Source organism: Lagopus muta, chromosome 16 (genome assembly GCF_023343835.1).
Source record: "Lagopus muta isolate bLagMut1 chromosome 16, bLagMut1 primary, whole genome shotgun sequence".
Lineage (NCBI taxonomy): Eukaryota > Metazoa > Chordata > Aves > Galliformes > Phasianidae > Lagopus > Lagopus muta.
The window spans coordinates 13,317,464-13,342,330 of NC_064448.1; the positions used below are offsets into that span (position 1 = coordinate 13,317,464).

At 47.6% G+C, this 24,867-nt stretch overlaps 1 protein-coding gene across 1 annotated transcript; it reads right to left on the reverse strand.

Annotated features, from left to right (window-relative positions):
* On the reverse strand, positions 1-24,867 carry FAM83C (family with sequence similarity 83 member C). Its single transcript, XM_048962795.1, has 4 exons — positions 24,154-24,867; positions 16,593-16,760; positions 12,460-12,584; positions 1-1,343 (listed from the first exon to the last, which is right to left on the reverse strand). The coding sequence occupies exons 1-4, from the start codon at positions 24,808-24,810 to the stop codon at positions 419-421; spliced, it is 1,875 nt and encodes a 624-aa protein (XP_048818752.1). The 5' UTR covers positions 24,811-24,867; the 3' UTR covers positions 1-418.

A 24,867-nucleotide genomic window follows, 5' to 3' on the forward strand; every position in this document is an offset into this window, starting at 1 on the left:
TTTCTAACATCACCCCGTTTGCTCATTTCATTTTCAGAAAGTGGACAGTGGGATTGCTCGGTGCAAAGAGAACAGGGGTTCGTCCTGGAAACCTCAGTTCCAGTTTGCAGCTCTTGTGGGGGTTTTACTTTAGGTTTAGGGGGAAATGGGTAAGAAGTGTGTAGAAGTGTGTATCGTTTTTATGTCACATTGCCTCTCTTGCTATCATTTTGTAGTTGAAAATTTGAATTAATCTTGCTAATCTCATCTGAATCAGTCATCTGAATATATCAGAAATTGCAGTGTAACACAGACACCTTTTAATAGCAACAAGACCAATTTCCCACCCATATTTTGATTTCAAGCCCCAGATACAATGATTGGTGGTAACCGCTTGAAACTAAGACCAAAGGACACAGCAGGGCGCGGGAGAACCAGGTCAGAGTTCGAACCGACTGTGTATGTGTTTGGATTTCAACTTGTTGTATTTGGTGATCAGATCCAGTTTACTGTGCCCAAGAGTCATTCTTTTCTCAGCCCCGTACGCGCTGCTCTTTTCCGACAGCATGTCCTCAGTGAGTTTATCGTAGGAAGGAACTACAGGCTTTTTCTCACGTTTTGGCTGGTTGTACGGAGACAGCAAGTCCAATTTCCCTTGTCCAAAACCCTGTCTTTTCTCCATCCCATAAAAACTGCTGTCATTTTCTGCTGCTGGTTCCCCACAGGGAGCAGCAGGCCCTTTCTGCTTCGTGCTCGGCCCGGTGCTGCTGGTGCCTTCAGAAGGGCACTGCTGTGTTGGCTCCTGCGTCAGCGTGGAGCAGTGGCCACTGTTGGCCCTGTCATCACCTTGGTAATAAGGTTTGTAGGAACCAAAGACAGGGGATAGCTCTGGCTGCAAGAATGTCCTCCCTGTCATGAGATTTGGTTTGTGATACAGCGTGGATTTATTCGGAGGACTGTTAGCCGAATCTGGTGGTTCCCCTTGCTGCGTAGGGCAAGCGGGCTTCAGAGACGCGTCATCCTTCCCCTTCTTATCACCAGAATCAGGGCTCCAATCTTGCCTGTCCTGGTGAACATTGTAGCTGGAGTTTTTCATGAAGGGAGACATTTTTACGCTTTTGATGCTTACATTGGAGAGGCTGCTGGAGGCGCTCACGGTTTCTGCGTCATTCATGCGGATGGGTTTCAAAAGGAAATCGTCACCTTCCGAGGGGATCTGAAGTGAGGAATCTGGCACACAGAAGCTGGTCACTGCTTTGGACTCTGCATACAGGTACCGAAATTCCTTGTCAAACTCTGCAACTATTTGACCACGGAAATGGGTTGCCAGGCTGGTGTGGACTTGGCTGCAAAGCCACGTGAAACTGCAAAAAAGGAAAAAAAGTCACATGTAACTTCTGTTCATACAGACACCTGGCATTGATTTTGACATCTAAGTGATGTATCGCTACCCCATTCATGTTTCTGAATTAACACTTCTTCTGAAGTATGCAAATTGAGGCTACATGTAGCAATGGCTATACACGTTATATAATTACTTAAGGTCATTTAATTTCAGCTTGATGATATGATGAGGTGTATGAAAATATAAGCAACAGACAAGAGGTAGCCTGTACAGCGAGTGTAGCAACCACTAATACACTAACAGTAGGTTAAAAAAGCTACTTAAAAAAATGCTAAGAAAGCTTTGTTAAGGGCACAGAGCAGCAAATGGGCCTTGTGCTAAAAAGCACATCAGCGTGTTTCAGGCTGTTTCTTCTTCTTTCTGCTAGCACTCTGCCCACAGACAAGCATCTTTTCCCACTCCCAGTCCCATTCAGGTGGTGGAGAACACCAGTGAAACATTCATGGGCAGGCTGGTCAGCCTGTGTGGGAGGTGTGGGATGCTGCCACTGGGCAGCAGCATGGAGACCTGCAGCTGTCTGACAATGGAGAGGCTCTGGTTCATTGAAACACAAGTCCACACGGCATTCATAGAGTCATAGAATATTCTGATTTGGAAGAAACCCACAAGGATCATCAGGTCCACCTCCTGGCTTCACAGAGGAGCGCCCAAAATTCAAACTGTGTTTCTAAGAGTGTTGTTCAAACTCTTCTTGAATTCTGTATGGAAAGGCTCTTTCTGCCCAGTTTGCATTGCAGACCTCCTAGCTCAGCATTTGTCCTGTACAAGACAGTGCTTCATCCCCTTTCACAGAGTGCAAGGAGAGTTTTTTGGAGGGGTATCAAGGCATGCCTGGACTCCCCTTCTCTTCCCTTGCCTCAACATGTCCTCTGTCCTCATGTCCCTAAGATCTGCAACACGGTGGGCTCGAGGGGGCTGCTCAGTGAGGCAGGAATGGAGATCTCAAGCACTGTCCTGAGGAGCAGAGAAGGTCTCCAGAGCCCCAAAGAGATAGCACAGGACAGGAAAACCAATGTTGTTTTCCATAAGTATTGCCATAAGATTCCCCAACTCATTTTATCTTTTCATCACCATCCAGTTGAGAAAGATGTGGCGTTAGAACTGAGATCCTTTGGGAGAGCTTGTTATACTCTTAAAAAAAAATAATCAGTTTTGTTCCAGCTGATGAAGCACTTTCTCTTATTATCAGTCTGCATATTTGCCTTACCTGTTTAGCCCCACCTGTTGTTTGTGCCAACTGTAACTTAAAGAGCTCTCTGCTCCCCACTGCATGTCTACAGATAGTAACCACATTTCTCCTCCCAGTCTTCATTTTCCCTGATTAAACAGGGAAGCTTCATCTATATGGTAAGCTCCACAGGCTCCTGGATATCCCAATCCTCAGCTTCTCCCTTTATTCTCACTGTAGTAAACAGACTAATTGTGTTAAATGAAACAGGACCATTGTGGGCAGAAGTGCCACCTCAAGGCTGCGCTATCAGTTGCTAAAACAAGATAGCATATAACAAGAGTAGGGTGAAATCACAGAAGCCATGGGAAAGCAATTGCAGTGGGAGGTTGCATTTGTTCCCAAGTAAATGTCATCTCAGGACAAGGTGCTGACACTGTGTTTTGGGACCTCATCCATGTTTATGTTACAGTGCAGCTATCTGGGAACTCAGAGTAGGAAAAGCAGCTCTTGGCTTCTTCCTGAGCAGTACAAAGTCATTATGGCTTGTAATGATGTAAGTCACAAGTTACAAAAGGTATAAGAAGCAATACTCAGTAATAGTCTGGGGTTAATGCGTGGTCCAATGGCAAGTTAAGAGAATTCTGCATTGGTGTTTACCATGCAGGAGCTTGGGATGGTCCCTGCCCTGAATCCACCTTTATACACAATGAGAGAATGAGTCTCACACTGAAACCTATGTAGAAGAAGTTAGAAAACATATCAGCAAAACATTTGCAGGACCACTTAACATTAACTTGAGAGCACCAAAGGACAAAGCAGCTCAACAACTATGTAGGATGTATAATCTCTCACTTGAAAGTGCTTTAATTATCAGAAGGTTGCTAATGTGATACAATTTTTTTTCATGTTCCAGACCATTAAGGCTCATAACCACACATCACAAATTAGCAGAGACTCTTTCTCAAGAATGGAATTAATGGCCACGTAGGTAAATACAATATAATAGGAAAGGTGGCTTTTGTAAAGGAAAGTCATCTCTCACAAAGCTACATGAGTTCTTTGAAGAAATCTGAGAGCCCAGACAGGCAATTTCATGTAGTCCATATCTACTTCCTCAAAGGCATCTATCTCAGGAGCACTGCCTGGCTCCCAGGGATGCTGCTCTTCCCATCTGTGTTACTGACAGCTATTGCCCTTCTGCACAGGTGTGCTGTGTCCACACTTTGCAGTCCTTACAACTCCAGATGCCCCAGTGCAGGGCTGACCCGCAGCGTTTTGTCACCCATGGCATGGCACAGGCACTATTTGGAGCCATCTACTGAGAAGTCTATCAGCTGCTCATAGGCCATGAGGCTGTTGAGGACAGCTATGGGATGCCTGCACGAACACCTGAGCTCACTTGAACTCCTCAGAACCACAAATGGGCTGATAGGGCTGAGCACCCATGCTCTGGAGGGGCAGGCTTGTGTCCCTCAGATCGTGAGCACCATCCTGTGAACGATGGGAGTAAACAAGTGGAAGAAAATGCTGCCATCCCTGTCCACCCACATCTACCACTTTTGCCAGGAGAGCTGGAAGCACAGCTGAGCAAGAGGCCCTCCTCATGCTGGCTAGGAGGTTTCATGTCTCATAGACTCGCACAGCCTAGCAGGAGCATCACGACAGCTACCCATCAAGGCTTCTGGCCTCACCTTAGCAGCGGGCAAACAACAGAGTTTGTCTAAGTTTTCTTTCCCTCTCTGGACACCATGACTTCCACCTTCTGCCTCAGTCTTCTCCCACCCTCTGGTCCAAGGTCCATCTCCCTAGAGCAAGGCACGAGGCAGCTCTCCCTGCCCTACCACAGGAACCTGCCTTTCCCCCACAAGGGGGAACCCCCTGGCCTTATGACTGTCCCACCACCCATTCCTCTCATGGTTCTTCCTTTCCTCAGTCCAACTGGAGTACTGCAGTTTCCTGTGCTAATGCAACAGGTCCTGCCCTCTTCACATCTCAACAGGACCTGAAGCACCCTGATGTGATGAAGGAGCTCTGGATTTGTGCTGAGGCACAGCTCTTCCTCGCCATCATTTCCATGACAGGATGATGTGGCCTTGCCAGCCATGGCTATATCCACCACTACAGCTTCCACCCAGCCCTGTGCCAACAAACTCATGTTCTTCAGCCTATGGTGGGACATGGGACAATGCAGGCCAAGATCTGGTGTCTCTGTATGTAATAGGAACGCCAGGAGTATGACAGCTGTTGGCAGTGCATGGCTAGGCACAGCATGCTGCCATGCTACCCAAAGCCATCTCCTGGAGACAACTGCATGCTGAGGACAGCAGGCACTCGCTTGGGGGACAGGGCAGGACAAAGCAGAAGTCTCTCACACAAACTGACAAATGTCTTTTCTCCATGAATGCCATGGAGGAAAGAGCCACAGAATCATAGGGTCATAGAATCACAGACTCATAGATTGGGTGGGTTGGAAAGGACCTCAGAGATCATTCAGTTCCAACCCACGTGCTGTGCGTAGGGCTGCCAGTCACTAAATGAGGCACCAGATCAGGCTGCTCAGGACCCCATCCAACCTTGGCCTTGAACACCTCCGGGGACGAGGCACTCACACTTCTGTGGGCAGCAGTGCCACAGCCTGACCGTCCTCAGTGAAAAATTTCCCCAGCATCTAGTCTAAATTTCCCATCTTACAGTTTAAAACGACTCCCTCTTGTACTATCACTATCTGTCCATGTAAAATGTTGACTTCCTGCCTATTTGAGTGTGGAAGGCTGCAATGAGGTCTCCCTGCAGCCTTCTCTTCTCCAGGCTGAACAAGCCCAACTCCTTCAGCCCATCTAAGGCAAAGAGAAGCAAAAATGGTCATTCCTGATCTATTTTGGTATAAAAGCGAAGCACTGAATGAAGCTAACGGGTTACAAACTCAGTGCAGACAAAAAGAGGTGCTTCCCCACCACAGCACAACGCACAGCAAGCTGAGGGTGTCCTCCCTGCAGAGCGCTTTGGATGCTGAAAGTTCACAAGGGTTCAAAAGGCGGAATGGAAAGCACAGTGCATCAGCCAAGGAACCCCAGACTGAAATGTAAAGCACTGAAGTGCCAGCAGATAGGCGAGGTAAAGCTCTGCAGAGCACACCAAATCAAAGAGGAGGAAGTCCTCAGGTGTACAAATAAAAACTGAATCCAGAAGGAAGAGCCGAGGCATTGTGAGGTGAGGGTGAATAAGCAATAAGGGATGACCAGGATGGGATGCCCAAATTAACTGAATACACTGCCATTATTTGCTTCCACAAGGGACTGCTACACGGGGAGCAGCCAGCTGCAGATCGCCCCGGGGCAAGCGCCGGGGAGGCCGGAGGACAGCAGCCCTCGCCCGGCCCTGCAGTCAGGCAGAGCGGCAGCAGAGCACAGTGTGCACGGGGCCGTGCAGCTCAGCCCTCGGCCGGGAGATGGGGTTGCAGCACCACCGAGGGCTGGGGCAGCGCCCGCCCGGCGCTCCGCATGTCTCAGCCGAGCTGTGTGAGCTCGGCAGCGTTTGGGACAGCGGGCTCAGCCCCTCCGCGTGCCCCTGGGGCACCGCGTGGCGGCCGGGGAGCCGCTGCCTTCTCACAGCCGTGCTGTCGTTGTTTGCGCTCAGCCGCTCTGCTTCAGTGCGTCGGGCTGAGAAGATAACAACGTGCAGCAGCGGCTTTGTTCCCTCTGGAATTCCTATTACTCGTCTTCATCGTTTTCTTGCTTGACGCTGCCAAGCGTTCTGTCCGCATTCTGTGTGCCCAAACAGCCTCTGTGCATCACTGCTCAACAGAGGCACTATGTGGTACATTAAGCACACTTACTATACGTACTATTTCCAGACGTTTAATTTCATGTGACATTTCCTCTCTAATATCTGAGATGATAATAACCTGTTTTTATCATGATAAGCTCTTTAAACTTGTTTCCAATGCATTTGCAATCATTTTCATCCCTGTTTTTACATCTTTTATATATAAATATATAAAAATGTATATAAATATATTTAAATATATTTTAAAAATATAAATATATTACAGTGCAATGTATTCAGTTAATTTGGGCATGCCATCCTGGTTATCCCTTATTACTTATTCACCCTCACCTCACAATGCCTCGGCTCTTCCTTCTGGATTCAGTTTTTATTTGTACACCTGAGGACTTCCTCCTCTTTGATTTGGTGTGCTCTGCAGAGCTTTACATCGCCTATCTGCTGGCACTTCAGTGCTTTACATTTCAGCCTGGGGTTCCTTGGCTGATGTGCTGTGCTTTCCATTCCCCCTGCACTCACTTTCTGCTTACTGGCAATTCATTTCTGAAGATGACTGCTCCCTGGGTTAGATCTGGAGCTCTCTCTTAAAAGCTCTTTCCTCCTGTGTGGGGCACAGCTACCTGAGGGCAGAAGCACTTCTCTCCTGAAGAAAAGCCAAGCCTCCTCCAGCTTCAAACCCTTCTAGCTTTACCTTCCCTCTGCCAAACACCTGTGCACTTGTTTTTGCCTTCCTTCATGCTGAAGCCAGGGGTGGAGTTTTGTAACCCTCTCTTAGCTTTCTTCCCTTATTTTCCAGTTTCATGGGTCGTGTCAGCTTCGAGCCCAAGTACTGCGTTTCTTTCAAGAATATACAGCAAACACCGAGCTCTTTCCTCCCTGTGCCACTGGCAGGATGTACTTTGACCATCTTCCATTTTCAACTGAGAAACCTCCCCTAGGGCAGCACAAACAGCCCTGTAACTGCCCTCAGGCTGACAGTACCACCTCTTTTCTCTACCGCTAGCCTGGCAAATGTTTACTCAAGTTTTCCTGTTCAAAATCTGCTTAGCTCTAGCCCCATTTGCCCTTGGGCTTCTGCTGCACTAATAAATGTATTTGTGCCCTTCACTCTGTCAGGCTAAAAAGTGCTCAGGGAAATGCTATTTCTTCTGGTGCCCAGAATGATACTAACTAGATACAATTATATTTAGAATTTTAGATTATTGCTTTTTCTGGATATCTGCTTAGCTCAGTGAGCCTTGTTTTCCTTTTTAATGACAGGAATGTCCCTGTTAATGACAGGAAACATAATGGTGAGGAAGGGAAGCAATGGAAATATTTAGTCAGAGGAGGGAATCTTACGGCTACAGACATGGGGAGAGGTCAGAAGTTCAGGCACGACATGAGAACCTATGTGAGGAGAAAGTATTCTCTTCTTACAGCTGAAGAATTAAGAGACACCAAATGCCTGAGTGGTCAAGAACAGAGAAAGAAACCTCCCCCCTGAAGGAAAGAGTGCGGGCAGACCAAGCACCCGGATGGATTCACTGTCAGCACTGGAGTATGTACTGAAACTCGAGGGGATCTCAGCTGCTATTCCATATCTCCACAAGCAGCTTCATGAATGAGTGTGCACCCATTACATCAGCAAATCAGATCCAATGGGGAGGAGCTGCGTGGGCCTGAACTCGACAAGGGTCCTGAAATAAACAGATGCAGTTCAACAGGGAAGTACTGAAAGTAAATAGATGTGGGAAGGCTCAGACAGGATGTCAGTAAAGAACGAAGATGAGATCAAGGACAGTAGGATGAAGGATGGCAGATCGAAGTTATGGAGCGCTACAGAGAAGCCAATGGTCAATGCCTGCATAGGTTCTTGGATGTAAAGTAAAAGAGCATCTAAGTAGGAGGCAGAAAGCAATCAGGATTTTCTGGTAGCCTCATAAAATGCTCCCTCTACAACATTTAGAATGGAACAGAGAAGTAAAAGAACATTTCAGGAGGTTTGAAATGAGAATATGAAGCAAAGCTGGATGTGGCTCTGGGCAGCCTGATCTGGTGCTTGGCGACCCTGCACGTAGCAAGGGGGTGAAATGAGATGATCATTGTGGTCCTTTTCAACCCAGGCCATTCGATGATTCTATGATTCTGTGATATGCAGAATAGTTTGAAGCTGCCCACTCTAACTTAGGAATAAAAGCAGAAACGTATTCTGATGTAAGGACAGGGGGAAATCAATGAAACGCCAGTAAGGATTTAGGGTCAATAAGTAACAGCTGAAAAAATAAAGCTGTGTTTAGAGAAGTGGTCAGTGTGGGGCAGCCTGGTCAGATACACACACAGATACACACATGCACAGATTTTCTAAACTAAAGTGACAGATATTGTGAGATGCCTGAGCTGGAATGATGACTTTGACGCAGCAATCATCTCAGAAGGAGACTGGGGAAAAGAAACTGGGGAACAGTGTAACTGAAGTGTAGAAATGTTACAGAAAGAATGAATAGGAGATATGTTGCTGGGGGAATGGCACAAAACATTAAAGAAAAATGAGTCAAATAATGTAAATAATGCATCATTAAATGCAATATATCCCTGCTAGATTACAATTCCACTCCCAAATACGGAAAACGTAGGAGTGGGTCTGTATTGTGAACTGACAGTGCACATGGTGTGCTCAAGGCAGAGGAATATAGAGATCTCAGTTATATCTACACTGAATAGAGGCCATGACTAGGAGAGCTGCAGAAACTGCATTTTGCCCTTTATAAATGACTGATTTGGGGAGAAACTAACCAGAAAACCTACAAAAGGAGAAATAGCTCCTTTGGAAACGCCACTCTGCAAAAATAACGATGACATACACCTATCAAATATACTTTCAGGAGGCAAATGATCCACAACAGTAATGTTTAACTGAAAAGAGAAAGTGAGGAATGCTATTAATAATTTAGATGAGTAACCAAAGAGGTTACTGCTCAAAGAGGCTGCGTGAAGATTGTTTAAAGATGCTATATTGGAGGCTCAGAGCAAATATAGCTATAAAGTAAAGACAACGCATCCAAATGCCACCAGAGTCAAAAGGCACAGTAAAAGAAAACACTAAAATAAATAGCCTTCAAAAAATGGAAGTCAGCAATTTTCCAATTATTAACCAGAGAATAACCTATCATTTCAAATTGAAGATGGTAACAGAGGAATGGAAGTCGTCAATGCGAACCTTTCAAAGAGCTACTGGAAAACTACGAAGCAGCCAGGCTTATTTCCATACCGAACAGACTGGTAGAAGCAAACAGAAAGTAACATGATGAGATGCACACAGAGCTATAATCATAACGCTGAAGACTCAGCATGTTTCTGTGGAAGGAAGCCATGCCTCAAAGCCTGCTGCCGTTCTCTGGAGGAGGCAGGGAGCACACAGACGTGCACCGTCTGCTCAGTGTGCAATGGGTGAATTTACAGAGATCTGGACACAGCCGTTCATCGAGGACTCTTAGAAAGCTTAAGTGATCGTGGAGCATAGAAGAATGTCTTCCCAAGGAGCTGGCTGAAGATGGGAAGCAAACGCTAACGATAATTTTAATGTACCCACTGGGATCCCACAAGTTTTGGAAAGCTGTATGAAAGCAGTTTGTACCCAACAGAATTGTCCTGGGAAAACTGGACAATGTAAGAAGTGGTGAGAGGATTTTATGGTATAGTGACGTGATGGTGGACAAAATTCTACGTCAGTAGATGCAAACTGCTGCAAAAATCGGATGTTCTGTATATACTGATGAGCTCTCAGATATTACAGGAAATAATATTTCCTTAGGAAAATGGCCAGAGTTCCCATGGACAGTTCTAAACAATCATTGCTGTGCTTCGCACTGGCCAGAAAGGCAAACAGCAGGCTGGGAACTGCCACAGTGGAGACAAGGAGGGACGTCCCCCTTACACCTATGCTGAAGTATAGTGAGTGGGGATATCTGACCTCCTCATGCAGTTCTGGTCAATTTGTCTCTCAAAAGACAGCAATAATGATTAAAGGTCTGGAAGTTCTGCATGAGAAATGACTGAAGAGCTAAGGATACTTCAGCTGTGAGATGATTCACACAGAGACTGTAATGGAGGAAGATGAAATCATGGATGCAGTCAAGGAAATAAATAGAGAACAGTGATTTACTGTTCCCGAGTTATGGAAATTTGGGGGCACCAAATATAATTGTACAGCAGAAGACAATGTAAACACAATAGATCACTTCACACAGAGCATAAATTAAATTGCATAACTCACTGCCGGAGGCTGTTGTGGAGGCCAAAGACGGAACAATCAAGGTGGGAAAAGTCTGCTGTGGGAAAGTGAGCATGAAGAAGCACGCACAACATCCAGCCCCAGAGCTCCTGAAGCCTCTGATCCTGGCACACAAGTCTCCTGAGCAAAGTATCCAGCTTCACTGAGGAATTGCTCTCGTCCTTTGAATCTCGTGTTCCCAACTGCAGGGAGAGTTATTTATCTGGCTGCTGTACCTGGTACAGTGCCAAGCTGCAGTGTACCTGCTTTTCTCCTGTGGAAATTTTTCTGTCCAAATTCCATAGACAGAGACAATTTCTGACAGTGCAGAACATGGGGTGGTTGGTGGGACAGCAGGGAATCAGACACAAGGCCATATCCAGCTGAGCAGATATCCTCTACAACCTGAGAAGATGCAGCTACAGCGATCTAGGGAGAGCAAGCAGGCGTTGGATCCACAGCCCTGCTCCAGGCCAGCAGGAGAGGAACTGACCCAGGGAACTGATCTGTGTTTCAAGCAATCCCCTGACTCAGGGCAACAGGGAAATTAACAAAATGTTCTCACGGCTGTGGAGTGCAGCCCAGCAGACCCATGCCCCACTTTAGCCATTTAAAATGAGTGCTTTCAGTTATCCAAACCCCCGGTGCAGCCAACAGAGATGGAGTGATGTTTCCAGGCACCCCATCTTACATCCCTGTGTTAGCACAGCCAAAATGCCAGCAAAGGCACTGCTCTCCATATTGTTTAAATAGAAAACTGACATAGCCAGTTGGGATCGAGTACTTGTATCTTTTAGTGGCAGAGGTTGGTAGAAGGAGAGCTTTACACTCAGTGGTGATCCAGCAGAAGGGAAGTGCAGCTAGGAGCTCCAGCACCAGTGGCTGACTGGATGGTTATTGGCTCTGGGTAGGGGATGGAAAAGAGTAAGAAAGAAGGAGAGAGAGCAGTGCTCAAGGAGACCTGGTGGAGGGAGGATGAAGTATTGCTGGGCATCAATAGAAATGGCCAAACAATCCGCCCTGGGGAGTTGCACTGTTTGTGGTGGACAGTACAGAGTGCAACAGCATGAGGCGGTGTGAAGTGAGATTAGAGCTGCAAAATTAGGGCAGTTGTAAGAGCAGGAGGTTTCACATCCAGAGTAAGGCCAATGCTTCAAGGGGATGAGCTGTGGAGAAAAACTTCTTGGAAGAAATAAGCAATTACTTCCCAGAATTAACTAGCCTAAATGGTTTGACCCACAAGAAAAGATGCCGTTCAGGATGTGGGCAGGAATGATGCATGAGACTCAGTTCAAGAGGCAGAAGTGGAAGAGCCACTTTGTAATGCTGCTCACAGTACAATTTCAACCCTGTGGTGGGAGAGAGCAATCTAAATAAACACAGCATGTGCACATTCAATTTCAGGAAAGGTAACTGGGTAAAAACACTGACTGTACAACGGCAGCTGAAAAAATTCAATGAAAGCTGGTCACTGTCAGGAGTAATAGATCCAAAACAGACCCAGAAGGGAACAAGCAGGGAAGCGCTCTCCACCAGGCCTGATGCAAACACTGTGTGCACTGTGGGAGGAAAGGTGGGGCAACATCTGACCTGGTAGGGCGTTTTTTTACATCGTTAAGAAATTAGGTGATACTCATAGACATTGTTCCAGGAGCTGTCAGTGTTGGCAGACAGGCAGTTAATGCGATCTGATAACAAAACAGCAAAGTAAGGCGAGCTGATGGAGTGAGGGATGAAGCACCAGAGTGAAAACTGACACTTATGAAGGTAAGAACATGAAGAAGAACAGCTGCACATCTTTATCACAGGGAAAAGAAAATAGGAATTACGGAGTATTATGCAGCGTCAGCAGTTGCTGTTTTTTCTCACCTGTATGTACCAGCAACAACTTGATCACAGTCAATCAGGATAAACTTCTCCAGAACCTGGCCTACAAATTTCTTGCCTGCTTTGCTGTAGTACGTGTCTCCGCTCAGACATCGTATGCGCATGTTCTGAAATCAAAGAAAGCAGAGATGGTAAAGGAACACACACTGAGCCAAACCGGGATGTTCCACAACTTGTCAGCAATGAAATCTCACGCAGGATTGCTGTGCCCAGAGGTAGAATGCAGCGTGGCAGCAAGTGTTTGCTGGGTCCCACATCCCACGTGTTTTATCACAATGCATGCTTAAATAAAATGAAAATGCCAGTAAATACAAAGAAGTTGTACTTAGGTACAAAAAAAAAAAAGAGAATTCAGTGATCCTACAGCTCATTTCTGAAGTATGCAAGAGTACAGTTTATTCCAGAATATTGCTAATACTCAGCTAACCTCACTAGTTTGTGGCTCTGCATTAAAGCTGATTTCAGACCCAAAACAACTGATTCTCCATCAAATTGAGTACACTGCTCTGATTTTTCTATAGTGACAGGCTTCTTAAAAAAATACTGCTCAATATAAGAGATTTACAGAAAAGTATGTCTGTGTTTTAAGAGTTCCCTTATCAGTATATTTTAAAATGATATTAACATTTGACGTGGCTGCATTCAGGTGAATGCAGAGCTGATTCTCACCTGTCTTAAGAGCTTCCCTGATCCACCTTCAGCCATGAAACCTACTGTCAGCACAAAAAAAAGGAAATGAGGCTCCTGGTATCCAACAGGAGCCTTTGTCTTAAGGAGAGGTTTTTGTCAATAATAGGAGTTATTTGCACCTGAGGTGGGGCAAACGGGAGAGGAGAACAGCTGGTGGAAGCAGTTACTGGACAGGTCTATAGGAAATGGTGCCGAACAAAACAACTCGAGCATCTGTGAGGCAGCACCTCCAGGCACCTGCCAGCCCATCCCCTTCTGCCCCTCCAGGCCAGTTCATGGCCACCTGCAGCGGCCTTGGCACGCCAGGAAGTGCCACGACCTGTCCCCACTGCATTTGGGCAGGCACATCTTTGTGGGCAGGTCATCCTTGCCCACTGCCAGCGTCCACACATGGGAACGCTGTGGCTGCAGTGGTCACTATGGGTGGCACAAGCTGCCAGGGCTGTTCTGCTCCTCTGCAGAGGTGGGTGCTGGCCCACACCATGCAGCATCTTTCAGTCCAGCTAGAAAGCAGTTTTTAACACCCAACTGGCAAGCTGAAGACAAAGGACGAAGGTGTAGATGTGACACTGAGGGATGTGGTTTAGTGGGCATGGTGGTGGTGGGTTGACTAGATGATCTTAGTGGTCTTTTCCAACCGTAATGACTCTATGATTCTATGACAAATAGTTGTGATTTGCCTGCAGACGTCCTACACAGTGCACAGACCCATATCCCATCTATCTTCTTGCTCTCCAGCAGCTGCTCCTGGGAATGGCTGTGGCCTTTCCTCCTCCAGGGCAGGATGAGCAGCGTGGGCTTGCAGGGCTGCCTGTACGCAGCCAGGACCGGCTGGCCCAGTCTGTGGCCTCATGTGCAGCTCCTGACCCAGAAGTTGTGCCTCGGGGAGGAGCTGGGGGCAACCACCTGCAGGAGGCCCAGCTCAGTTCTGCTTCCTCCAACCTTCCTCATCTGCCAGAGCCCTGTGGGCAGCAGGTGGGCTTCCTGGAAACGTCTGCTGGGAGGGAAAGGCTCAACACACACATCATGCTGAGGAAGTCTCTCCGCCCATGCAAACAGCACCACTGCCTTCAGGGCTTCATGAATCTCCTCTAGACAAAGGTCCAACTAATCCTATAGTCTATCTCCTGCCATAGGCCACGATAGGGAGATAGGGGAAGAGCAGGAACAAGGCAAGCATTTATGATGCTGCCCCTCATGTTACTTGTAGTTGTCCAAGTACTTCTCCAGTCTTCTCTTGTGCTTATTGAAACTTTTAGCAGGGACAGAGCCGAAGCTTCTTGAGCTTTGCACTGTGGATCTCACTTATTCTTGCAACCCATAACATTCCTGAGTTGTCACCTATGAGAAGGGATGAACCATGAACCTTTCCCCATGAGAACAGCCTGGCTTTGGAACGTGTTACAGAGCAGGCTGTGCCATCTTTGTGCTTGAAGATTTTCAGGCTGACCTCTCAGGTGATCCTGCTTTGAGCAGGATGCTGGACTTAATGACTTCCTGAGATCCCTTCCAACCTAAATTGTTCTATTCTACTATGAAGTGTCACCACAAGTTGCTGAAATAGAGCAAGATATGCTTGGGGAAGTGATCACCTAATCCTGTTGCCATTCAATTCAGGAATTTTCTTTCTTCCAGTGCTGAGGTTTCAGTAATAGTGGTTCTCACAGAGAGCAGCTTCCTTTTCCCCCACGTAAGTTGAAACAAGTACAAGTAAGAGATATCCCATAGATGTATTTCCATAGTGCACCTTCACTCCCTCTCTCCTTTCCAAAACTGGATGAGTTTCTGACAACTGGCTCAATTTTTCCATCCTCTTCTTCCCCTTGGCAATCCTGACCTTCAGCTGTCCAAGCAGGATGAGAATCCTGCAGTCTTGCAGGAAACCCAGACCACCATGTGTCACTGCCACTCAGCATACTTTTAGCTCCAATAGATGTCCCTTTGAAAAAAATACAAAAACCTTCTGCTGGGACCGCTGCCAATGCTTGATGCACTCCTGTCAGATCTGCTGATGCTCAGCAGCAAGATTCAACAGCATTAGGCTCACACAAAGTTCTTAGAAGTAAGAAAATTCCCCATTACACTCGGAGTTGTCATTAATTATTCCAGATGGAGATTTACCATCATATCCGGTCTCAACCCAGAACCAGGAATGAAATATGTACATTCATTCCAGTTAGATGTGAATATCAGAGCACGTGTGTTAATGTACTGCTTGAGATGCAGCAGCCTAAGGGGCACTTCACATTGAAACCTGCAGATGAGTCACTGAATGGGGGAGGAAAGCGTTAATTAACCATTAAAGCACAAGAGGTGACATCAGGTCTAACAAAAAGACACAGGCATCTCCATGGATGTAAACCAATGCTGATTTGAATTTAAAACAATGGCCAGATTCTTGGATAAGAAGTGAATAAAATAGATTTTGAAGAAGTGGAATTTATCTGGATCAGCCAGGTGACATTAGGGACTCATTTGTTTATGAAACCAAACATGCTCTGGCAAGTAGTTTTCTCTAATAGCTGCCATGGCAAGAGGCAAGACAGAATGGATCTGGCTTGTGAGAAGTGAGAAGGGACAGAGCATCACCAACACGGGGAAAGAAAGCTGCATCCCTAAATTACACTTTGTGTAGACAGGTTAAAAATGAGGAAGAAATTAGATGTTTGCAATTGCATCTATCTGTATTTAAAATGCTGTAAAACATTGTTTTTGAGTTTTCCCAAGGTGAGGAAAAGATGAAATGGATGGCTGGAAGACTACCAGCCCCTTCCTCCAGGGAAGGCATGAAGGAAGGAGCACAGCCAGTAGTGTTGGCCTTGTAGGACTGAAAAATGACATCAAAATCATCCTCCACTGGGAGGTGACAGCCAGAAAGTTATATGGGGACAGCACGATGCTGGGGGACATTTCTGAGCCTGGGAGTTTCTGAGCCAAAAGTGCTTGTTTCACTGCAATATGAACTCCTAGAGCATATGTGGACACCACAGATGGTTGCTGATGACATCCCAATGAGTGGGGAATCAAGCTCTTCACAAATCCTTCATGAACACAGGGTCCAAAAAGAATCACAAGCCCAGAAATAAATCCTGACGTGACATTTTTAACTTCTGGTTTTACACTGAGAGGAGGCCAGGAGGAAATGGTGGCTTCTGCATCAGGACCTCCAGAGGGGCACACAGCTTTCCTTCCCCACACTCTGCCACAGAGCTGCACTGTAGCTCTGGGGAGAACCTAAAGCTGATCTGAGGGGTCTCAGGGATCTGAACTAAGAGCCAGTTAGATCTTGCAATTCAGCTTCCTAGGGCAAGGACTGAGAGAGGTCAACAGATAGGTCCCAAAGGCCAGGCAGAATGAATAGAACAATCGATTTTTATCGGTTCCAAGACTTGGTTGTCACATCTGGAGTGTGACTGAACACTTACTGGGAAACTGTCCTGAGTGAGAGACATTTTATTGCACATTTCCACAAAATGCTTCAAGTACTCTTCATCCAGGATCAGGTAAACAGGAACGTGCCGTCTGCTTGAGGCCTCCAGCAGGTCACACAGTATTTCCATGTCTGTAAACAGATCCATCACAATTGCTATTACCTAGATGGGAGAAAAAGAAAGAAGAAGAAGAAAAAAAAGGAGACAGTTGAAATCTCACGTGCAAATGTACTTTAAACTAAGAATGAAGTATTCAAATCTCCAAAGCTACAGAGTAGCAATGACCACGTGAGCAAAAACTGCCTCTGGAACTTTGCATTTAATAGCACTTGCCCCATCACGGGAGATAAAATCACTCTTAATAACTGTGAAGACATTCCCCGTCCTGCTGCCGCCTGCCTCATCCATCCGTCCTTCACAGAAAGAAATAGCTGAAAGGGTCATGCATGTGCACAAACTCGGTGTCACTGGTGCAACAAATATGCATTGCCTTAAGCAAATGTGCCAGAAACATGGCATGCAAACAGGAAGAACAGAGACTGACCAAAATCATGATTCATTTGGTGTAAGAGTGACTCCGTACATGACTAGTGTATGAACCTAGAGAAGCATGCTTTCTTCACGAGGAGCACACTGACAGGTAAAGAAGGTATGTAGCTCATGTGTCCTTGTTCCAAAATCACCTCCTATGGACACCAAACAGAATCATGGAACATACGTGGGAAGGGTCCCTTCCCCTTCCCTGCTGGTGGCACTCCTGCTAACACAGCTGGGCATGCAGCTGGCCTTCATGGGCACACCGGTGATCTCTGCTTAACTTCTTGTCCATCAGTACCCCTTTCCTTCTAGGACATTCTTCTAGAAAGCCGCTTCCTAGGCTGCTGCTCCCACTGTGTCCTGCTCTGTGTAGTTGTTCCTTCCTACAGGCAGGACTGTGTATTTGTCTTTCCTAAAATTCATTAGGTTTCCATCAGCCAATTTCTCTAGCCTGTTGACATCCTTCTGAACACAAATCCTACCTTCGAGTTTATTGACTGCTCTTAATGTCATATAGCCTGCAAGCATGCTCAGGCTGTACTCTATCCCATCCTCCAGATCATTAGCAAAGACACAAAGCAGTACTGGCTCCAGCACTGATCTCCAGGGAACACCATTAGTTAGGCTTTGAACCACCTCAGTGCAGCTGTCAAACCCATTTCCTTTCACCCATCTCACGGTCCACGAGTCCCAGCCACATCTTAGCAGTTTGCTGCAAGTGAACTACAGGACACCACGTCAAATCTTTGCTAAATTCAGGGAACACAGCGCCTGCTGCTCCTCCCTCATCCGCATCGTCTGCCATCCCCTCACAGAAGGGAATTGTGTCAGACTGGCACAAGGTGTGCTGGCATTCACATTCATATCTTGTTCTTCCTGTACCTGGATTTATGTTCCAGGATGCACTTTCTTCCTCAGGAGAGAGGTGAGGCTGACGTGCCTGTAATTCCCTGGGCTCTCCTTGCAGTTCCTGAAGATGGGTGTGGTGTTTGCCCTTTTCCAGACATGAATAACTTCCCCCAATTGCAACGCCATTTTGAAGATGATAGAAAGTGGCCTCACAATGACATCAGCAGGCCGAAAGAATCTGCCTCGTAAGTAACGCGGAAAGGAACGTACGCATTGACTGCCTACAGATCACTGGGCCAGAAAGATCACGTAGATGGGACACTTCACAGGACTGGCAGCTGCTCAGAGCTCAGGCTTTGGCGGAAAGGCAGAATCACTGACTACCCAGTTATTTTTTGGCAAAGACACAGCAGGACAGATACTGACTATGAATACACTCATGATGGTTTTCATACAAAAGGTGAGAAGCGACCAATGGAAGAGCTGTTCTGAATGCGACTCTGCCTGTAAGCAGACTGACAGTTCAAAGCGTATTTCTAAGCACGACCATGAAGGAGCAGTTAAGAATCCCAAGAGTGGAAAGAAGGAATAACATAAAAATTAAACAACAACAACAAAAAACAGATGTCAAGAAAGTCCATCTCAATACACCGAAGATAAGGTCTTACGAAGAGGAAGGATTGAATTGAAGACTATGGCAACTCATCCCACCGAGGAGGAAAGATGGAGCTGGGAGAGACAGCAGACAACCTAAATGTATTCTTCAAAGATTAGAAGGAAAACACAGAAAATAGAAGGTAGGTCATGACAAGTACCTAATACAGTGAGTTGTACCAGAACTAGGAAGTTCACAGCACAGCATGGCCTGCAGCGAGGACAACAGACCAAGGGAAATAAGCTGTAAATACACTTGGGTGTAAGGGGAAAAGCTGTTCCACCTTTCCTCACAGAAATACTGCAGACAACAGCAATGAGGCCATTATTTGGATCAGGAAGAGACTGCTGAGATCCATCTGCAGGTCATCACCATTAGTGATGGGGATAGGGGGACAGCTTGGAGATTGAAGAACCTGGAAGCAGAGTGCTTGCTGAGCTGGAAAATTAGCCAGGCCTGATGAACTTCATTTGAAGGTGCTTATGGAGCAATCCTAGCAATTTAGTGAGCTAGACCTTAATCTAGCATCAGTTAACACTGAGAACTCAGGGAAGTGGTCATCACTCTGGGGGACTGAAAAATAAAAGTAACAAAGGATTTTAAGACAGGCTGTTTTCATTTTAAAAGCTGAAGAAATACTGGAATTACCAACCAAGGATCTGAGTTCTAACCATATCTTAGAAGTGAGCAAGATAAATGGTTCTTAGGTCTGATTTTGAGTTTCTGCACCCAATATGGGATGTCCAAACAAGGATGACCCAAAAGCTCTGAGTTTTGCAGTGAAACTCCAATGGCCTACTTCACCCTGCCACTCAGTGCTTGTGCCCTGCACTACACCTTGTGCACAATCTGAGACAGAGCTTGCTCCTGCTGCCCAGCATACACCCAGCAGGGTGGGAAGCCTGTCTGGACGTCTTCTGCTCATGCTAGAGCACAGCAATGCACAGCACTCCATAGCCGAAGCCAACCTACGGAGGGTGGCATGTAGGGTGAGCTTTCCTCTGATGACTTTCGTGGATGGACAAGGTTTCTGGCTCTATCTGAATTGAGAGCCAAAGACCATCTTGTTCACATACCTCGCACTGACAGTGGTCCTCCTGCAGGAGACTCCAGGCCCATAGAGGGATGTGAAGGAACACTTACCTGGAGGCATATATGTGGGACACAAGGCAGCTGTAGGAAAGTGATGTACTCTTCCCACAAGCACTAAAAGCCATTCCTACCATCCAGGCCAAAATCATGTCTCCTTCACCCTCACTCTGGAAGATATGAGCTTCAGAGCCTGAGCGCAAAAGGTATTTTTCATAGTTCTTGTTGCTCTTATGAGGCTCTGGCAAACCAGTATCTCATGCTGCAATCCCACCACTCATCACAGTCAGCCCTGTGTGCACTGTGAAGGTAGTGGGAAGCATCTTCAGCTTCCCAAACTGACTCTGTTGCTGTGCTGGCAGCACTGGGTACTGCTGAGATCCACAAAAAAGAGTAGGACTAGGGTCGCAAGACCAGGCAATTCAACTGACTTTGGTAGGCTACTCATCCTCTAATGAAAAAGCATCAAGAAAAAATCTATAGCTCAAACTTTGTGTGGGCCCCAGGCAGGTCCCTCTCAGACACACTTGCCTCATGATAGCCCAGTTCGTCTCCAGCTTAGCTCCTGCGGCAGGCTTGGCCTGGAAGACAGTCTAAACATGCCTTGGAAAGTCAATAAGATGCAGTGAACAGAGGCTGTTGATTCTCTGGCCTTGGCTCCTCCACGCTGAAAAGCCCCATGGGTGCCAGGTGGGTGCAGCAGGTCACATCAGCTTGCTTTTCTCCAGCATTTTTCACAGAATTCAGGATTTTCGCACAGCAGCACAGACACCCTGCAGTGCTCACCGCGAGAGGGATGCAGCTGAGCAGGCACTGCTTTGGCTGCGTGTGGCAGAGCTCTGGGCTGGGGCACAGCTGGCTGCCAGGCAGATCTGCATCTCCTGGCAGTGCTGTGGCAGGGCTCTGGCGTCGCTGTGGGAGCGGGAGCCTCGGGCAGCAGAGCAGCAGCTTGTGCAAGCTGGGTGGAGCCCCACGCCGCAGCCAGACTCATGTTTTCCAAAATGGGCCTTCACCTGGCATCAGGAGCTGGAAGAAATGCTGGCTCCATTCGTGCCCTCCTTGCATGGTAGGTTTGCACCTGGTGGTGCTGGTGAGCACCCAAAACCAACGTCTGGGGAGAAGGCCAGCAGCCCCACTGGCACTGCACACTGCAGTGGAGACAGAGAGGAGGATGTGTCCCAGCACAGCCCCACGTGGTGGAGGAGCAGGAGCCCTTGGGGTCCCTTGTACAGAGTCTGGGTGCCGCAGGGCACCTGCAGCTCCATTAACATATCCTCTTGGTAAACAAGGCAGGCAGCTCTAGTAATAACATTGGCTCAAAGCGAAAGTATAGCAGCCTTTCAGCATCTAAAGGGGGGCTATAATAAGGAAGGGGACAGGCTCTTCAGCAGGGTCTGTTGTGACAGGACAAGGGGAAGTGGTTCCAAACAAAAAGAGGGAAGATTTGGACTGGATGTAAGGAAGAAGTTTTTTACAGTGAGTGTGCTGAGGCACTGGATCAGGTTGTCCAGAGAGGTGAGAGATGCCCCATCTCTGGAGGCATCCAAGTCACACTGGACAGGGCTCTGGACAGCTGATGGAGCTGTGGGTGTCCCCATTCATTGCAGGACCATATGGACTTTAAAGGTCCCTTTCAAATCAAAAGATTCTGTGATCCTCTACGTCTCGAGAGATGAAGTCCCTAGAAATCTTCCCCTTTAAATTTTCCTAAAAGTGAGATTTAAAGCCTCAAAGCTATAGCACTGAAAGTGCTGAATCCTCTCTCATTCAGGCTCCTGCCATCTTCTATCTCAAGCTTACAAGCAATTAAGTCACCCTGGGCTTACAGACCTAAGTGACGCATGTCCATGGGTGCAGAGGTGGGAGCTGCAAGGCTGGGGCTGGCTCAGGGCCTCCCTGCTCCTCACCGAGATGCAGCAGTGTCAGCTGCCCACGGGCTCTGGAAATTCACACCTTGCCGTTGTAGGGTGAAATCATGATGTTTCTGCATCAACTTCTGGAAACTCAAATTCAGCAATTACTGCAGTCATCACTTTGGGAATTACAGCACTTAGCAGCATCCCGCTGGGGCTGCCATCTGTCTGGTTTCTAACCAGCACAGCTGGTTTTACTGGTATTTGCCAATAGCGTGGTTTGGGTCATTACTGTAGTGCTGCCATTCCAAGCAATACACTGCCTCTCTGAGGGACCATCAAGGACCCTTCTGCTGTCACTCACAAATGCAGACACACAGCCAGGGTCCAAGGTGCACAGGAGGAGCGAACAGAGTGCGGGCAGCACAAACAGCATTTACGAGAGCGTTTTCAAATGCAGGCTAAGGCGTGGCTGTGCTTCATCTTCTTATGTCTGCAAAAGGAAAAGCTCAAATCTGAAAATACACCTCCAAAGAAGCTGATAAATGCAGCCAAGGAGGAAAACAAACTGCACCAACAAAAAGGACCAATGAAACAAATGGCCATTTTGATCACTTGTCAGGATGAATACGCTGTTGCAAAATATGCAGAAAGTATTTCCAGAACATTGCAAAGCAGCAAGCAGCTCCCTGCACAGCTGCTACTGGCACTTCAGGCAAAAGGTGCTTCCACCTCTGGTCGCTCTTTTAGCACTGACAGACATACACCTAGCATCCTTTTGGGTGGTTTGAAGAGCAAAATGACTCAGTAACTGCTTAAAGATGAGTAACTGGGGTTGTGAGTGAGCTGGAACTGCCGTCAATCAGAGTTAATCATGGGAAGTGCTGGCGGGCTGCTAACAGGAGCCAGCAGAACATGGCAAAGAGCCAATAAATGGCTGAAAGCTCGTTAGCCCATTTTACACAACAGCCAAAAACGCCGCACGAAAATCTCCAGCTTGGACACAACGGGCTGAAGAATGTCAGTGATCTTCTGAGCCAAGCGAGAACAAAAAGCTCAAAATGCCCTTAGATATAAAAAATCCCCCAATGTGCAGCCTCCCTGCAGCTCCAGGATATCCAGCAGCAAGATATTTTTCAGGTGTTTAAAGGATCAAAATGTTGTCCGAGATCTGGGACGTGTGCTAGGAAGCAAGGGGCCATTCCTTGGAGTCATTCACTTTGTGCGTTCTACCATGGCTGTGCCTTAATCCCCACTGCTGAAAAGCGTCACGGGACCTTTCAGGTGATGGAAGGTACATAACCCAGCTGCCGTAAGAGCAAACAGAGCGCTTTGTTGGTTACTTCCTGGATGAAACTTCCTATATTTACCTACAGGGTGCTATCAAAATTCAGCATGAAACACTGTGGCCAAGCTGTCCTCCTTTGGGCAAAATAATTGGAGATTTCCCCTGTATTTCAGCTACACGTGGCTGTCAGGTGCTGTTAAAATACTGCCCAGCAATTGGGGCTGCTCCACAGCCACAGCTTCACCTGCTCACTCTGTTCTACAGGTGGTGGTAAAGATAACACCTTCCTTCTTTCTGCTGTTGGCGTTCCTGACACAGCTAATATCCAGGCTTAGCAGTTCTGCAGTTCCTGCTTTCTCTACCGGGCACTTAAGGGAATGCCTGTAGAGTGAAACAAAAAATTACTGGGGTGATAAGAGTAATTGCTGAGGAGCTGACTGATTAGAAGTGAACTTTGCACTGGAAGTTAACTCAGTATCCCTGAAGTTGTGAAATAAAATAGCACAAAAGAAAAATGAACGCGGAAGAGACTGAAAGAACCATAAAGGGTATAAGGTTCATAAAAGCTGGAAATGCGTCTGAGAGGCTGCTTTAGCACACTGTATGACAGCAGAGTGAAAAGAGGAAGAAAATCCCCAGTAGGATTGAGCTCGATAGGCTGCAGCTGCGCGGTGCTGATGGCATCTGAGGGCTGGAGATTCCACCCAGCAGGAACGGCACCACAGGACAAAACGGGCTGAGCTCCCTCATCCCAGAGCAGCACACACATGGAGTCTGAAGACATGAGGATGTGTTCTAGCCTACCCCAAACCACAGGCAGGGCTTCTCATCCCACTGGTTTGCTCTGTTCTCCTGCAGCAACCCCAGTGCTGTCCTCCTGTCCCACCTCATGAGGGATCCAAAGGCCAAGACAGCCCTGATCTGAGGCCACACAGTGGGGAACGGATGGGGCCCAGCTGTGGGCTGAGCACAGCTGAGTACCAATGCTGCACGCCCTGCTGCTTGCTGCGGGCTTCAGCACCGCGCTCTGCACTCCTACAAGCACAGACAGGATGCCTTAAAGCACACTGCCTGGATGACATGAAATCCCAATGGGAAAGAAATTACAGGGAAGGAAAGGAGCGGGAAGAGTCACAGATCTGATAGAGGAAGAGCAGCTACACCATGCCAGGCATCCAGACTGCAGCAGCAGCTCGGAGCAGGCAGCGTGCAGCTGTAGGACCAGATACTGGGATTTGTGCTGGGACAGGAGACCCCCCTGAGCCCACGCTGCGCTGTACATACCGTCCGTGCCCGGCTGATCAGAGACCGGAGCAAATCCTTAATGCTGTTAGCTTTGTTTCTTTGGAAAATGATGGTGGCTTGAGTCTGGCCTGTCACGGTGACGATCGGCATCCCCGGCCAGCCCAGCTCCAGCTCCGGAGGGTGCACATCAGACATGAGAGGAAAGTAGGTGCCAGAGGTCAGCTCGGAGTAGAGGGAGGACCCATCTCCATCAGCAGGCTCACCCTCTTTGTCTTTCCTTGCATTGGGCTCCGGAAAGCTCTGGATTCTCTGCTGGCTCATATATTCCATGTCCAGGCTGGAAAGAAAAGGCAGTTCCCGTTCCTCAGTGATGGCACTCACGTAGCCACGCTCCCCCTGCTCCAGGAAGGCGTCGACGGCCAGCCTGGCCGACTCGCTGTGCTGCAGCACCAGCGGGGTGGGCTCCCTCCACCACGGCTTCTTCAGCTGCTCCAGGCGGTTCTTCAGTGGCCCAGACACCCCTTGCTGGCTCCCATAGCTGCGGTGGGACTGGGGCCTCACCTCCACTGCCAGGTAGTTGAACATGACCGGAGCTAAGCAGTGCCTCTCCAGCTGCGTTAGTCCTCCGAAGGACTCCAGGTAATTTCCGGCCCTCTCGTGCCTCCCCGAGTTCCTCCCAACAGGTTCCTTCAGCATTCAGCACGAGCTCCACTCCTTCGCACGTTAATCACCGGGTTCAGCCGCCCACCCCGG

What these genes read in the sequence shown, in the direction of transcription:
- FAM83C (XM_048962795.1), bottom strand. Translation starts at nt 24,810, where the DNA reads ATGCTGAAGGAACCTGTTGGGAGGAACTCGGGGAGGCACGAGAGGGCC. An exon ending in TGATCAGCCGGGCACGGACG is followed by an intron (nt 16,761 to 24,153) that starts GTATGTACAGCG and finishes TCTCCCATCTAG; the next exon opens with GTAATAGCAATTGTGATGGA. An exon ending in TCACTCAGGACAGTTTCCCA is followed by an intron (nt 12,585 to 16,592) that starts GTAAGTGTTCAG and finishes CTTTGATTTCAG; the next exon opens with AACATGCGCATACGATGTCT.